At 36.7% G+C, this 17,293-nt stretch overlaps 1 protein-coding gene across 7 annotated transcripts in view; it reads left to right on the top strand.

The window, feature by feature from the left end:
- The window catches only part of MYO3B (myosin IIIB), a 245,708-nt gene that overhangs the window by 97,454 nt on the left and 130,961 nt on the right, over window positions 1-17,293 (top strand). For 4 of the 7 annotated variants that reach the window (XR_010832378.1, XR_007162482.2, XM_048061517.2 and 1 more), the window contains exons 17-25: window positions 329-531; window positions 938-1,036; window positions 1,619-1,733; window positions 2,124-2,250; window positions 2,391-2,616; window positions 3,899-4,046; window positions 4,291-4,444; window positions 6,369-6,457; window positions 8,086-8,215. Coding sequence is in view for 3 of the 7 variants with exons in the window: in XM_048061517.2 (XP_047917474.1) it covers window positions 329-531; window positions 938-1,036; window positions 1,619-1,733; window positions 2,124-2,250; window positions 2,391-2,616; window positions 3,899-4,046; window positions 4,291-4,444; window positions 6,369-6,457; window positions 8,086-8,215 (1,291 nt within the window). In the remaining 4 variants the exon portion in view is untranslated. The remainder of the gene's footprint in view (window positions 1-328; window positions 532-937; window positions 1,037-1,618; window positions 1,734-2,123; window positions 2,251-2,390; window positions 2,617-3,898; window positions 4,047-4,290; window positions 4,445-6,368; window positions 6,458-8,085; window positions 8,216-17,293) is intronic. The other 3 variants (XR_007162477.2, XR_007162478.2, XM_048061531.2) reach the window with 1 other exon arrangement.

The raw sequence follows: 17,293 nt of genomic DNA, 5'->3' as shown, positions 1-17,293 counted from the left end.
TAACCATAAGTGGTATATGTATTAGTATGATTCCAATCTTAGCTAATGTTCTTCTTGTTCAGTTTTTGATGGTTTGGGAGCTTTATCTAAGTTTCATGAAGCTTCAGAGGCAGAACAATTGCAGAGAAGGAAGAATTTTTTTTTTTTTTTAACAAATAGGACATTTCTTTTTCAGTGTATGGCCCTATTGTGTAATTAGGTTAACAGAGTATCAAACTCCATAAGAAGTTATGATAACGGGATGCTATGCTTCTGAGGCAGGAATTGGATTGTGGGTAAGCAATATATTCTTTTAATGGTCCTTCTGGTCTGTATCTGTTCTGTGAAGGCCAATAACCGTGCTTTGCGTGAGAAAATTCTTCAGGTGAATCCTCTGGTTGAAGCATTTGGGAATGCCTGCACTGCCATCAATGACAACTCAAGTCGCTTCGGAAAATACCTGGAAATGATGTTTACGCCCACAGGAGCTGTAATGGGGGCAAAGATTTCTGAGTATCTACTTGAAAAATCAAGGGTCATAAAACAGGCTGTGTAAGTGTACTAATCATCTGTCCTTTCACATTTATGTAATGTTTGGATTCTGTTTAATTCTGCAAAAACCCTTATTTTAAATGCTTTCAGTAGTGTCTTCTACTAAAGTGCTAGTCCTTTATACAGTACAATAATGAAAAGAGTAGTAAAGTTCTTTTGGATTGGAAGCCAGACCTGTTCCATTCTTTGGAGAAATATTGTGATTGGCTGGGTATTCTGTGTTTCACAGTTGAAATAGTTGTCTTTAGGCTTTCACTGTTATTGGCACTGATCTTACACCATTAAAACAAGTGGGATATTTGCTACCTACTCAATTAGCTCACAATAAGGATTTCCACTTTTCCTTGTACAAGATACTGCAAGTATAAACATCTGTGCTTTATAGAAATACTTTTTTTGTTTCCAGGGGAGAGAAAAATTTCCATATATTTTATTATATTTATGCTGGCCTTTATCATCAGAAGAAACTTTCTGAATATAGACTTCCTGAAAAAAAGCCTCCTAGGTAACTTGTTTTAACTATTCATTGTAATTAGCTATTGATCAGCTCTTGCTTTCAGTATGATGCCTTAAAATCTCTCTTAATCCTTCTACATCCCTTAAGGATCTTTTTTAATCCTCCCAAGCAAAGAAAAGGATGGACAATAAAGAATTATATTATTTGTATGAGAACTTGAACCATTTAAAGAGAAGGAAGAAACAATCTCATTATTATGTAAATATTCTGTCCTATTTTCAGATCAGGACAGTCACCTCATGCTTTCTTGTAATACTTCAGAGAACCCCAAATATATTTTGCAGTTGTGTTTTTTGATAGACATTTTTACTTGGAGAGCATCTGATCTATATTGGGTGAGGGTGTGCGTGTATAAAATGTTAGTAATGCTATGAACAGATATTAACAAAGTATAAGCAAAAGTTAGTGTAACAAAAATTAAAACTTCTTATGAATTAGCATGAAAATATTTAATTGGAAGATATTTCAATAAATGTTCTTTCCATTTGCTGATGCTGTTACATTAAAGTCACTGAAGTTTGTACTGGCATATCTGCTAGTTTGGTGCTTTCTTTCTCCTATTCTACTTAGATATATTGATAATGAAACTGGAAGAGTAATGCATGATATTGTTACCAAGGATTCCTATGGAAGACAATTTGAAGCAATTCAGCATTGCTTTAGAATTATAGGATTCACTGATGAGGTAAGAGATACAGTTTCTAAACCATTATCGACCTTCTTTCTAAAAACATCTCTAGCACTGCCTGTGTTCAGGCTGCCATTTGATTGTGTGAATACACAGCTGTGCCACAGAATCTCTCTTATGACAGAAATGAATTATGAAAGCAAAACACACACACCCAGAAGCCGGGACCAGCCTGAGGTCTCATTCTGTAATCAGGCAAGTCCATTCACAGTTCTGTATCACACTTGTCTGCGTCAATAGGAGCTTACTTGAACAACCAATAGGAGCTTACAGAGCAGTCTACAAGCTTTAATAGCCATTCCAGTGTTCCCCTTTTTCTTTCATAGAGTAAATTTGGAGTACATATCTAATATGATTCCTTAAAAGTGCTTTTTGTCATTTTTACAGGAAGTGTACTCAGTGTACAGAATTCTGACTGGAATCCTAAATACTGGAAATATTGAGTTTGCTGCCATTTCTTCACAACACCAAACAGATAAAAGTGAGGTTCCCAACCCAGAAGCCTTAGATAATGGTAAACACATTTTAACATTGTCAGTTCTACAAAAGCAATTTGACTATATCTGTGAGAATCTGTAACTTGTGGTAACAGGCAATGCTAGTGACTTCCACTGCATAATCACAGTTAAATATCTTTTCTTCACTGTCTTTCAGCTGCTGCACTGCTAAGTATCGGGTCAGAAGAACTTCAAGAGGCCCTAACATCCCACTGTGTTGTAACACGTGGGGAAACTATTATTCGAACAAACACTGTGGACAAAGCAGCTGATGTGCGAGATGCCATGTCTAAAGCACTTTATGGCCGGCTCTTCAGCTGGATTGTAAATCGTATTAATACACTGCTTCAGCCAGATAAAAATATATGGCAAGTTACACATCGGTGAATCATTTGTATTTACTGTGCAGTAGTCTTTGATGGGTTCATCCATTTGTATATTTTTGATTTTGCGGGAGGGGTGCTGTGTTTATTTTGGCTAAGGCTTCAAAATGGCTTTCATGCTGTGATACTGAATTCTGTTTCCAGGACATTAACCCCAACATTTTCAAAGAGCTGAGTGGAATTTAGCTACTGAAGTCAACGGAAATCAGATGGTGAAAATAACGTAAAATTCTTTAAGAAGATGCTTCCTATGTAGCGAACATTAGGTCATACCAAAGGCCAGTAAATAGTTGGAGTGCACTGAAAACTTCAGTATGGTTTCACAGTCCTTCCAGTACTTCTGCCATTGTGCGATAGTAATAAATACAGACCTCAGATTATTATTATGCTGCTACTTGAGTTGTAATTGACAATTTTGAATTGTTTGTAATTAGAGAAACATTCACATTTTTTTCATTGCTGGTCTTTTTCATCAACTGGTCTGGCTGCTTTGCTCTTTTCAAGCAGCTGTAGAGATTTCTAGATATAAGAGAACGCCTTAGGTGATGTCAAAGTGCTTCTACTTGCTACAAGACTCCTCCTTCCCTCCTGGGAGAAGGCATGGAGGGAACAAGTACTGTAGTAGGCCAACATGTGGAATAATTATTGCAAACATAACAAAGGTGATGCTAGTTCTGAATTCTACCACAGAATAATGTTAACGTAATGCTGTGCTTTGGCACTGCATTAATATGCTCTGCATTTTTCTTGTCTTGGAGATAACTTGGAGATTCCTACTTGGTATTTTATTATATCACGCAGAAATGTCATCATCCACACTTGCAGTTCCAGTGTGACTGTGGTATGAGAATACATAAGCTAACACTCTTAACAATCCTGTTGTAACAGCAGCAGACTTGGTAGAAATTACTTTGCTGACTGAGTATAGCGAAAACATTCTATTTGAGCTCGACGCTTTTGTCGATGTGGAGGAGCTGACAATAGGTTTTATTGGGGATCTGCTTATTGAAATCACTTGTTTTAATACATCTGCAAAGAGTTTTTCTCCTGCTTTTCACCTGTGATTCTCCAGCTTCCTTCATGGAAATTTGCACAAGGCAAGTGTAAAACCAAGCCATTAATGATGTTGAACAAATGCATAACTTCTGATAAGTTCAAACACACTTTTTCTCCGCTGTTTTTGCAGCAGATTGAATTGATCATGCAATCTTAGTTACCATGTTTATTTTGATTTTAACTGGGTGTTGCCCATGCTGAATTTTGTTTGTATTTTCACATGCAGCAATGCTGAAAATGGGATGAATGTTGGGATACTAGATATATTTGGATTTGAGAACTTTGCAAGAAATTCCTTTGAACAGCTGTGCATAAATATTGCTAATGAGCAGATCCAGTTTTATTTCAATCAACATATCTTTGCACTTGAGCAAGTAAGTTCAACTCTTACGAAGTCTAGTTGAATCAGCCATTTTGACCCATAGATCATATTGAGGAGTACATTATAAACTCTAAAATGGTTATGGGGTTTAAATACAAGTCATGGCCACATCTTTCAACATACTTATTGTTTTGTTAATAATGTTGGGGTCCATAGAGTGTTGCTGTGCATCATTAATGTCTCAACAATGTTGCTTTTACTTGTTCAATATAAAAACTGTGCTGGTAACTTTGTAGATGGAATATCAGAGTGAGGGAATCGATGCTGCTGCAGTGGAGTATGAGGACAACCGTCCGCTTCTAGATATGTTCCTCCAGAAACCCATGGGTCTCCTTTCTCTACTAGATGAAGAAAGTCGATTTCCTCAGGCAACAGACCTAACGTTAGTTGGTATGAGCAAACAAAAATCGTGGGAAACAACATATATTTTGTGAGCATGGATTGACATCTTTACTTTAGTTTTACTAGCCTAGTTGTTCTACTGAGACTTTGCCATTTTGCTTGACGTTTTAAGTATGTTTTTCATTGTGCTTCATCATTCATGATGCATGTTTTTTGTATTGCAAAAGTTATGTTACATATCCGGTGCCAGGGGCTTATTGTCTTTCAGTGTTTTAAGGAAATAACCGGTGTGTTGTCCCTGTATGGGAGGTACATCAAGAAGCATTTATCCTCATTTAAAAAGGAAGGCTGCAACATAGCAGATTCTTGTGCATCTAGGACCACCCTGGGAGTTAGCATTAATGCTGAGAGTAAAGTTAAGATCTCCCAGGATCCTAGGCCCATGTTTATCCAATTAGAAAATACTGCTTCACTCCAGATTATCTCATCATAAATAGAAAGTGTGTGTTATTTCTGGTGTGCCATCTGGCAGAATGTTTCCTTTCCTTCATGCATATTTTACGTATGTCTTAACAAATCTTGGCGCCAACTTTAAAATGTGCAGTGCATGCCATGTTTAAAACTGTTGTCCTGCTTTTATTTACTAGAGCTACATTTTTCCCTGTGATATGTAACAGAGAGTTCCAGTTCAATGTAATGTACAGCCGGGATTCAAACTCAGAGAAAAATAACAGCTGCCTGGTAAATTACATGATATATGCACAAGATTTTTCACTTCTGGGCTGCAATTTGAAATGAGGTCAAAGACAGACTGAATGCTATGGTTTCATTCCAGTCCTTATTTGTGTACTAAAGCTGTGAGCCTCCCTGTTGGTCCTGTAAAACAGTTAATATTGAATATTGAACTTGCACTTTGACAGTGGCATTTTCTCTAGTCTAGAACTTATCAGTCTTATTACTAATATCTTGAGAGCACAGCAGAGCAGAATCCCTCAAGGAGATAGCAGCTGGGATATTTTGTCCTCTCCAGATGTGCCAGGCAATCATTAATTCTCCCCCACTCTGCATCCAACCCTTCCCTCCCTGCCAAATTCTAAACTTAATTCTTTTTGCTTTAAATTGAAGGATTTTCAAGCTTGGTTACACATTAATGGAAAGAAAAGCCTAAGAAAAAATACTAATGGATTCTAACATTAGAAAAAAAAATATTATATTGTCTGACCTACACAACATGATGGAGAATTTTATTAATTGATTCTTGCCTCGGGTCTCTAGTTGCAAGTGCAGATAAAGAAATACAATAGCAAGTTTCACAGTATCAGCACTAATTTCATTACAAAATATTGAAAAGAGTATGAAACATCACAGAGCAAAAAAGACACCGCATAGCAAGTGGTGGTTTTTTTTCTGTCAGCTCTTCAGAAGTGCGTCACAGGAAACAGAGAGCCCTTTGGATAGATGTAGATGTCCAAAGGCAAATGGGAGATGGCCCCAGCCTGAAAACATTGACATATACTTAAAATATGATACACAAAGCTAAATGGATGGGGAAAGGAAGATAGGGAAAATAAAAATAACAGGCATTTAGGCAGGCCAGATATGTGCACAGCTTTGAAATAAATTCACCCCAAACCTTAATGTACATACATACACATATATATAGAAAGCAAATTCACAGCAAAATATAAGAAGTTTTCACACCTTCTCTTTAAGCCCCTATTATGTAATAGTTTTCCACGCACAAAACTATGCATGAACATAGGAATTTGAAAGACATTCTAGTTTTGAGTTGTTCTATTCAAAAGTAATAGCTTGGAAGAAAGCACAAAGAAGATGGCACACAGCTACTATTGGGCAATCTGACAATGCAGGTGTATATAGTAGTATAGCAGCAAGCAGTCCTTAATTAGTAGGGCGATTTTACTTAACCACTGCTATTCATTTTTATCAATGTCACTTCTCAAATGTTTAGATAAATTTGAGGATAACTTACGATGCAAATACTTCTGGAGACCAAAAGGAGTGGAACTGTCATTTGGTATTCAGCACTATGCTGGGAAGGTAGGGCCATGTGACTTTTTATTTAGTGGTGGGGTCATTATCTGTTTTATCCAAAGTAACTGCTTTTTTTTTTTTTTCTTCCCTCATTTTAATAATGAGAAAGTTTACAGATAAAATGATAAAGTTAGAAAACCTAGAATCTATGGTAAAATTTTTGTGTGAAGTAGTCCATTTTAGAACCTATCCTTAGGACCTCTTCAGAAATTTGGTAGACAGTAACTGCCTTTTATTCTGAAAGAAATCTGGCACCAGAAACACCATCACTACAATATTTTTAAGGGGGCAACGCTGCCGGGCTAGTACAGGCTACGCAATTGTTAACATCATGTGAATGCCACGGTAATTGTGTGTATGACTGTAGATAACATATATGTGTAAAGGCAGCATGTAACAGTATCTCCCATAGTACTTAAATCCCATATTGAAAGCATTGCAAAGACTGACTGGAGCAATTTTTGCTAGTGCACACAACTGTACTCCACAGCACCTAACCTCTTTTGTTCTCAGCAATCCATGTATTATTTTATGTGGGGATTAATGGTCCAATTTTTTCAGATAACATGAGCTTTACTTGTGATTTCAGGTGCAAATCTTCATTCATAAACAAAAAGTCAAAATGAAATAGCCATGTTTTTTATAGTTACCAATAAAGTCTCTTCTTCAGAGTCAAAAATTTTATGATGTGCTCTAGTACACTTAGTCCAGCTTTCTGGCCTGTTAAGAATAACTGCAAAATTTCACACAGGTTTATTAAATTCTTCATGCCCAAATGACCAAGTCATAAAACCACTACTGACTAGTTCTCCATTGTAGGAGAGCATTTCAGTTTCTTTGTATTTAACTCGTGGGCTCCAGTGGAATTAGGCTAGTAAGGAATATTGCTAGTAATAATAAAACCTGTTTAAAAAAATATTAGTGCAGTTTTTTAAAAAATAAAAGGATAAGCAAAATTAACAGATTCGTGTATGATTACAAGTAGCCAGGCATTAATTTCTATAAAGTACAATTAAAATCATTAAAAAAAGGCAATTTTGCCTACTGAAGCATTGGAGAGTAAAGAATCAAAACTGGTGTGCCCTAGCACAGTGAAAGAAAGGTCCTAGATGAAAGTTTTCTTTTCCTACTATCATTTTAGAAGCAGTGAGAAGCCTATTTAATGCACCTTGATACTGACCTGCATCTGAATTTTACTCCTGTTCCTCCAAGAGATCTAGTTACAGATCAGTTTGTTGCAGACAGCAAATAGATGGTGACTACCTGAGAACCATTTATTTCACATGTAAACTGTCAACTTAAGCTTTAATGAGTTATCTCTGTTATATTACTTCATGCATACCATACTTTGATGTGGCAAAGCTTAATATAATGCATAATACAATGTGACTAAAGCTATTTAACCAAATTTGATCTGCAATGACATGATGAATATAGGTGTTTTTTTAGGCAGTTCACGTTTTGAAGACATTGCTGTAGCTGTACACTTATAAATATTTTGTGGATAATTCACTGGCTTGTCAGAGCCAAACTAACTGGTCTACAAGGTCATCTTGACTGTTCACACTTTAAATAACATGGTAGTTTTAGGGCAACCCTTTCTGGTGACTTGTCTGACTCTGTTTCCGTGCTAGGTATTGTATGATGCCTGTGCATTTCTTGAGAAGAACAGAGACACTCTTCCTGCTGACATAGTGGTGGTGTTGCGAACTTCAGAGAACAAACTTCTTCAGCAGCTCTTCTCTAGTCCATTAACAAAAACAGGTATTTTGTGCAACAGTTTTGCTGACATTGCAACCTCTTCAGCTACTTCCTCCTTGAAAATTAGTTGTTTCTAGATAAAATTCTGCCATTCTTTTTCAGCTCTGCTGTATAAAGTTTCCCAGATATCAAATTATGATATTATTTTATTTATTTATTTATTACATATGTGGGTATAAACTCAGGCATTTATTCCAGAGGAAGGGAAATTATCTGGTATACAAGGCCAGAACTCATTTTCAGAGCAGGATGAGAACGTGGGAATTTCTTGGTCGATAGGTTCTTGTGTAGCATGTCTTAGAGTTTCTAAATCATGTAGCGTAGATAGTTTGTTTGGAGGTAATACACACCTGTTTAGATTCATCAATGCAATACGTAAAAAAGTTTCTTACAAATTATAAAGTACGGTTACTAATCTGCTAGGATTAGTTAATTCACTTTAGTTAAAGCTTGTTGACCCTGACTTACATGAAAGTGCACAGATCTATGTGTAAATAAAACTGATGGCTAAATAAAATAGCTAAATAAAATTGATTACTCCATGGATTTATGCCAGAATACCAGTAATCTGGTACGACAGCTGGAATGATAGTTCTGCAGTATGCATGCCAAGAAATGTACACGTTAAAAATGTCACTCAATGCTTTGCACGTTTTTCAAGTTCCTTTTTCATCATGGATAAGAAATAGATGCAGTAATAAGGAATAATCCAAATGCAATGTCTTGTTTTAGATTGCAAAATCATTTTTGTGAGGTTGTTGCATTTCTATCAAAAATACTCTGAGCAGAAGTAAATGTATGTGCATTAGGTAGTGCTGTATAGGCTTGCTGTACGTAGGTTGTAGATACAGTTCTGTGCCTGCGCAACAGCTTTGTGTAGGATTTCTGGAAACTTCATAGCCCAGTTACAGCTTCTGGTGTTGCCCTCAACCTCTCCTGAGACTTCTGTGTAGAAAAGGAACATTTGGAGGAACTCAAATATTAGAGCCTTCTTTGCACGTGTGTAACTGATAGCAAAATATCTGTCTATATTCTACATAGGATGGATTCCTTTTACATTGTCTCTGCTCTTTTCCTGTAATTAGAAGGCTCTGGATTACCTCCTTTCAAATTGCAAATTTAGAGTTCCCTTAGAGGTGAGAATCCAATGAGGAATCTGCTTCTCCTTTCAGCTATGACAAGTTTAGTTGGAGGGGGATATAGTTTAAGATGGAGTAGGATTATTTATTGCCTAAGTGGGAAACAAAGTGTATATTTCTTCTGACATTTGAGTCATTGTTGGACTGGTAAAAATAGTTTCTTCTACTCATGCTAGATCGATCAAGCAAAGCAAAAAAGAAAGCTCGCATCTGGTCAAATGTGCTTCCACACCCCTCTTTACCAGCTATTTATACCTTGGAGCTATTGTCAGAATAAAACAGACTAGGTGCTTTCTCACAGTCACAACACACCGTCACAAGTTTTGTAAATATTATACATTTGATTTTATTGGTATTTTTAAATTTGATGATGAACAAGACAACCACATGAACACTGATGCTTTCATGCAAACTTATTTGCCTCTGGCTTTTTAGAGGTATTTTCAGTGGCAGCAGCACAAAACTGAGTATTTTGCCTAAGATGCATGAAAGATTCAATAAGAAGATGCTTCTCATTGCAGCCATGTATGTTTACCATGTTGGTGTAGTTCCACTTTTTTTTTCCTCTCTTACATTCCTTCCTTGTTTCCTATTTAAATGAATTGGATGGTTTCTGCCTCCCATTATAGAACATTTACCTTTCCATAAAGTTCAAACAAGTTGGGTGTTGTCTGTATTTCTGTCAAGTCGGTACAGGACATCCTGTTAAAAATTATTATGCATATGCTCCTGTGCATGGTGTTATAAGAAAAGCTTAAAACCCTTATGTCATTTCTATTTTTTGAAAGTCTTTGTGATTTTGTTCTATTTTTTCCAGCTGTCTAATATAATTGGCACCCACATCCTGTGCTGGGGCCTCTGTGTTCTAAAATCAGATTGTTGCCAGGTTTAGTTTTGGCAGCTTGCAAGATAAATGAAAGGTTTGGCTGAATTCAGAAGGTATTGGCAATGCTGCTTCATCTCTGCTTAGTAAAGAAGGATAATGCTATACTTTTAACTTTCTACAAAGAAGCTTTTGTAAAGAAAAGAATAGTGACTGTGTAAATGTCCCATCACACCCTGGCCTTGCCTCTTAGCCCTCTTCCCTCCACTTGACATGTAGTTCATTCCTAAAGCAAACCAGAAAAAATACAGATTAAGATTCATAATCTTGATACAATTTTTTCCAGCTTTTTTGTAGATTACTGACTGATGTGAAAGTTAATAATTTACATGGAAGCCATATTGCATCTCTCCAGGTAACCCTGACTTGAAATGAGCCTTCTGCCAGTATCTCTGGTGTTTTGTTTGAAGACGAGTGACAGCACATTCTCACATCTGCTTACAACTAGCTCTGGAATTTGCAGTGTACATATTTTTTGCCAAGCAGCTCTCTCCGATATGCATAAGAGTCACTAGGTGGTGCTATGCCAGAAGCAAGAAACCATTAACGAGGGTCTGACAATTACTGAAATGTAGTTCTTAAATACCAGTAAGAACAAAAAGATGCCTTTCCCACCCTGAGAAGGTCTTCCGTTTGAAGTATATTTATATAACTGACATGTCTTCCACTGTCAAAAACTGAGCAGCAGCAAGAAAATAAATATTAAAAAGACTAAATTCCTTTACTAATTTAAGATCATGCTAATCCCTTTAATTTATCAAATATACTTATCCCCTCTTAACAAATGCTTCTGTTTCACAGTAGCAGACTGTGTAGTTTAAAGAACCAGAAATTAACAGCGGGACATTAAGTGCACATTTGTAATAGTGATTTATGGTTAAAAGAGCACACAATTACTGATATGAGACATCAGAACTTAAAGCAAACATTCTGGGACTAATTTTGTAGAGTGTGCAGCTTGTTTTTTCTTCCTTCAGTGGAAACTTAGGTACATTCAGCACGTTTTGGAATCTGTTTGTACTTTCTAGGGATCTTTAACCTCAAAGCTGAATGAACATACTCTGATTTAACCTACTGATTCTCTCAATTGTTTCCATATATGTCACTTTTTCAACAGGCACAGCTTTTTTGTGATGAGGATTTTATGTATTCTAAAACTAAAACAGAATTTACTCCAAATACAAGAGAGAAATAGAGCATTTTAAGAAAGCTAACCACTACTCCAGTTGAATATACGCTTTTCCATTCAGGCATTCCTGTTTGTTTATCGCTGTCACAGCTAAAGCATCAGAGTGAAAAGGAATCATGCAATCTAGAAAGAGAGTCAACTTGTAAGAGAAGTCGATTTAACTGAAAAGATTTAGGAGAGCCTTGGTACATTCACTAGTGGTAACAATGAGGAGTCAGACCATTTGACTCCCGGTCCTGATACTCAAAAATTTTTGCAGTATCACATTTAAATGCTGGTACCATTAGACTGCTTGGGCTAAAAAGCTTTTTTTTTTCTTTTTTTTTTTTCTTCTTTTTTTCTCTTTCCTGAGACTGTAGCTGCCTCTTCCACTTTTTCTCTCTTACCTTATTTTCCCCAACTGACCAGATTGTACTGGGGAGATAGGAAGGTGTGCGAGAGGGTTTTCATTTTATCAGAAAAGCTGCAGTACAACATGATTCTCTACTCTTGAAACACAATCTCTGCAGACTTTTTCCTGATTCACGGACCCTTAGAGCTTTTGTCATGGTGTTTCTGTTCTGCCTTAGATCCTTGCTGGGTAGAGGTGGGGGAGAGTTGCTAGCTGGAAGGAAGAAAGGAGAAATACTCCAGCCTACCCATTCCCAGAGCAGGAACCCAAGAGAAATGTCCGTGTCCCAGTTGTGAGGGATATGTGGGATCTGGGCTTGGCTGCATAGAATAAATACAGAGCTGAGCACCAGTACTGCTATAGCAACATCATGTCTAATAAATCTAGTAGCATTGGGTATTGCTCACATATTCAGAGTGCTATGGTGGTATTGTATCACCCACGGTTAGTAAGCTCTCCTTGCTCATACACCCAAGATACTTGAGCATAATTTTTCAGAGAGAACTGGGGTGAAAGTTTTCACAACCTTCACCAAAGAGTTAGGATATTTAAACAAGGAAGAATTTTCACCCAACATATGAGGAAAATATATTTTTTCAAAAACAAATTAATTATAATTAGTCTGCTTAAAGGTCATTTTCCCTCCTCAGTATTGATTTTAGTCCACTTTATTCATGCCTTTATATCTCTGGCCCTACTTAGAGCCCTCAGATAAAAATTAATTATAAATACTGTATGTCTCATTAAAAACAAACAAACAAACAAAAAAAAAAAACACAACAGACCACATGCTGAGAAAGAATGTGAAAAAAATGTTTTAGGTTTTCTTTATGCACACTAAAGCATACAAAAACTAGGGCCTTCTGCAAAATCACATCAAAGAATTACTTTTCACCATTGCATAGCAATTTCTCAAGGTGATGAGTACTATTTACTGTTAATTTATCTGTAACTTTGTTAGCAACTGATACTTCATGAAGAGTCAGAAACTGGGGGAAACAAATGGCTTTTCTTGCGTTTCAGCCCCGTGAAGAGATTCTACTGGGCACAAAGTCAAATCTTGGCCAACTAAAATCTTAGGTGCTTGGCCAGTGTTTTCAGTGAAACCATGACGTGACCTGTCATGTTGTTACTGTGCACTCCTACTGAGCACAAGCACTTCACCCAGTGATAAATAGCTGCAGCTTTCTTGGCTTGGCATGTGTCAGACTCACTGAAATATAGCATGTTTCCATTTGGGCTTAACGGATTTTTTCTTTTAATTCCACACATCACAATAGAGCAAAAGACTTGAATACATCTTAATTTCACTAATTTATCCTGCAATAAATTCTTTTTATAATGGCATTTTTGTGTTAGTATTTTCACCTCCAAGAGATAACTGCAGGCACTCTAAAGCAAATGAATCAGAAACAAAGCCGTTGTAATTATAATCTCTCTGCTTATAGATGAATCAGAATTTATATTTTGTAAGAATTTGGGTCAGGTTAATGGAAGCTGTATATTTTCACTCAGAACACAGAGGCTTTCCTACTTCTGACTGGTCCATATGTTAAAAGCATATAAAAGTTAATCGTTTTTGCTTTGCTGCCAGTATGTTGTGTGCAAAGAGAGGCTTTAAACCACAGCTGTGCAACGTAACAATTGTGAACTTTACTGGGTTGCAGATGTGGGACATCAGTAAACTAAATTAAATGTAGCTTAACTGTGTTTGAGGTAGAGTTTGATTACATTTTTTTAGTTTTTCAGTTGATCATTTTACAGTTCAGTATTTCTTTTTCTTCACATCCTAAGGTTTTGTTTCATAGACAAGTATAGTACACAGATACTCACAAGATGTGCTAGCACTAGGATCCAAACAAAACATACCCTAAGATAGCCCTAAAAATGAAACTCCTCTAGAAAGAGAACTATCTATCAGATCAAAGTTAGCAGGACAGAGACCTTAGGCTTTATGAAAGGAGTAACAATTATTTACTGTTGAGAATAGCTCTATATGAATAAAGAGTGTCAGTGAATCACTGGAATTCCATGTGGAAGTAAGCACAACAGCTGGGAAGGTCAAGTTAGATTAATCATGCTTATGTTTGGTAAAGGGTGATGCCCAAGCAGAAGTCCATACTTTTTAATGTGACTTCACTGATTACATTGTATTGAAAACGGGCAACAGACAACAGGCACGGTATAGATTCTTGTCTCGAAGTGCTTGCAAATTGAACCCCCCAAAAAAGTACAAGTGGACAGGTTGAAGAACAGATCTTGATGAGCTTACTGATTTGATTCATAATAGGACATCCCCTGTAGAACAAATCTTGAGAATAATTTTTCTTCACCTTTCTTTCGGAAGAGAAGAGACATCTTCTAAATTTTCATGTTTCTAACCTAACTTCTCAATTCTATAATGAACATTATCTCACACTAATAAACAACAATTAATTTTAACACTTCATTGTATACTAACTAAATCCAAAACGTGTTGATATTGAGGAGGCAGCAGATGTATTTTACAGAAGATGTTACTGTTTTTAATATTAACTAGTAGACTGTGGAATCTCACTGTGCAGCATACACAGAATTTAAATAGAGAAATATTCAGAGAATATTGTATGGTAGTTATGTTAATGAGTAGTTTACTAGCCAGTTTCTAAAGGCACTATGTGCTATAAAGGCACTGCATCAGAGATGCTTGGTACATCTTTGGAGGCATTCAGTAGCTCCCAAGATCAGACCTTGGAGGGGCAATTATTCTTAAATTTTCCAGTGATTTTGTAGAGCAGATATATTTGTTAAATATTCAGATAACATGGCTGGTTTGAATATCCATAATGGTTAGGGATTTTTTTTGGTGTATCCTTTTCAAAGTACATGCTTATATTTCCCAGTCTTTCAAAATAATTGAATTAGAGGTTATTTTGTCTAAGAGATGAATGTATTTGGTGGAAAAGAAACCTCTAAGTGTGTGCAGGATTTTGTCTTTTTTTTTTTTTCAGTATTTCATAGTCTGAGGGTGTTGTCTTACTATGATTATGTACTTTGTTTTAACACTATAAATTTTCTTAACTCCTTCAGCATACAATAAACTGTAAAGGTCAGTATTCTGACCTGATTTGGCTTGATGTAAGAGAGCTTGTAACAGAACTGCCTGGATAGCAGGTCAGTGTGTGCGTCAAAGACAGAAAATGTGTTTGTGGGTGTTTGTATGAGCGGGTATTTGTTTTAGAGTGTGGAGATAAAAACATAAATCAGAATAATGTTTTGAATTACCACAAAAATATCTGACTTTGTGCTATTTGTGGTAATATATAGAAGTGCTGAGATCCAGAGGAGCGAACATTCCATTGAGAAGCCTTTGAGACTTGATTAAATGACTAGTCAGCACCATTAATGCCTAGATTTCAAACATGGGGAGGTCTGGGACTTCCATAAAGCTCTGCAACCATGTTTCATCCTAAATTAGACTTCTAAAAGACAGCTCTTCTCTTGAAGAGTAAAAGCCTATTTTTGACACCATTTTTTATCCTGTCTAGCTTGGGGTTTTAGCCACTGAGAAGACCGATAGTCATAGTGAGGCCAGAGGAAGCTTTCCTCCATTTTATTTCATGTGCTTTCAGTGAGATATTTATACTTGAATTTTAACTGCTGAATTCACTGGGAAAACTTCAGTGACTTTATTAGGATCTAGATCAGACTCTCGTTGTATGTATGGAGCAGTTTCAGTAGCAGGTTGTAAGTGATCAAATATATACCACAGAATGTTTTGTAACATACATTGCATGGGAAATGAACATACTCTGGAAATGCAAACGGTGGGCTAGAAATCACGACTCTTGACTTCTCCTTGTTTTCCTGATTATTCAATGTTCTTGTAGAATTTTTTTCTGGCCTCAGGTTAAACTGAGTACTGTGAAGCTTAATTAGTATATGGGTACAGTTGTTCTGAGATAGTCAGAGGCAAGATGCTGGAGGTAATCTACCAGAACACTTGCTGGTTTGTGTTAGTGAGTTAAAATACTAAGGTAATCACGTTCTTTATAATCAAATTTCACTTTTCTAGTTAAAGCATATAATTTTTTTTGGAAAAAAAGAATCTTAACATAATGTACTTAACATAATGTACAAAAGAAAGGCTGTCACATACATAAAATAACGAGTGAGACCATATCTAAATCACCATGTGTTAGTAACCATAAATTCAACACAGACTCTTCCAGACGCTTCTGGAAGAAGAAATGAACTTCTTGTCTGTCCTGAGTGGAAATAGAGGTCATTACAGTAAGGATGGTTTTGGTGGGTTTTGCTTGTTTGTTTGTTGTTCTTGTTTTGGTTTGGTTTTGCTAATGCTGAAAATTAATGGAGCATTTTTCAATGTTAAGGTCTTCACAGAAAATACACCTCCATTGTTTCATCCTAATCTAGTTGTGGGTGTGGTTGCAGGAACTAGGGCAATGTACAGAGGCAATGGTCAGTGTCCTGTTGGTGGTGAGGTACGTTGCTGCAGCATTCTGAACTGTCTGCTCTTCCTCAGAGATTTCAAGGTTTGTTGTCCCAAGCAGATCACGTACAACAGCATCAAATCTTACACTGCCAAAGATGTGGGTGGAAGTTACTAAAGACCATATCTGAAAGAAATGGCCAGTGTCTCCTGAATGCATAAATGATTAAAAAAATACTTAGTTCTCCAGTGCTGCAGCCAGCATGTCAGCCCCCAGCCACTTAGTCAGGTCTCCAACTAGTCAGGCTGCAGACCTGACTAAAAATGCTGGGCATTAGAGAGTTGGAAACTCCAACATTGTTTACACAATGACTTCTAATTTTTCCAAACAGTTTCTCATTTTTTCGGTTTTGTCTAGCTGCAGCTTCATACAGGTAGCTCTCAGCTGTACTGACTTCACTCCATTAATCCTGTGTTTGGACAGAAGTGCCTAACATTTATCCACCAGGCTGTGGCCAGGTAGAGAATTTGTCTAGCATGTAATCCACTCCCTCTTTGCCACCATCTTTTCCAGAACGGTGTGATCCTTTCTGGTCCTGTGCCTAGAAACATGTTTATCACATGATCAGACCATAGCATGTGTGCTTTACCTGCCAGCTGTAAATGTGGTCATTTCATGGGACTATGATGTTCTCAGAATTGCATAAGGTTTGCTTGCATGTCACGTGATCACATATGTGCCTGTGATATTTCAGAAAATGACTGCATTTCAGTGAACACACTCCCAGTTGGGTAGATGACTGCTTATCTCTGATTCAATTCATCTGGAAAATCTGGCATGTTGCTTAAGGTAGCCGTTAATACTCAAGGCTGTGTTTTACAAACACCTTGGACACTGCCAGTAATAAATTGTATACCATAATCTGTTCTTTCTTAGTCATTACTAGGTCAGGGTGAAGACTAAGACCTTTCTTACTGTGATCATACATTTACATATCTTGGAATACAGCAGGCAGTTTGACCTTCATTTCATCGCAACTGCTGTCA

This window comes from Anser cygnoides, chromosome 6, assembly GCF_040182565.1.
Source record: "Anser cygnoides isolate HZ-2024a breed goose chromosome 6, Taihu_goose_T2T_genome, whole genome shotgun sequence".
Lineage (NCBI taxonomy): Eukaryota > Metazoa > Chordata > Aves > Anseriformes > Anatidae > Anser > Anser cygnoides.
This window is presented reverse-complemented; position numbering and strand designations above follow the sequence as displayed.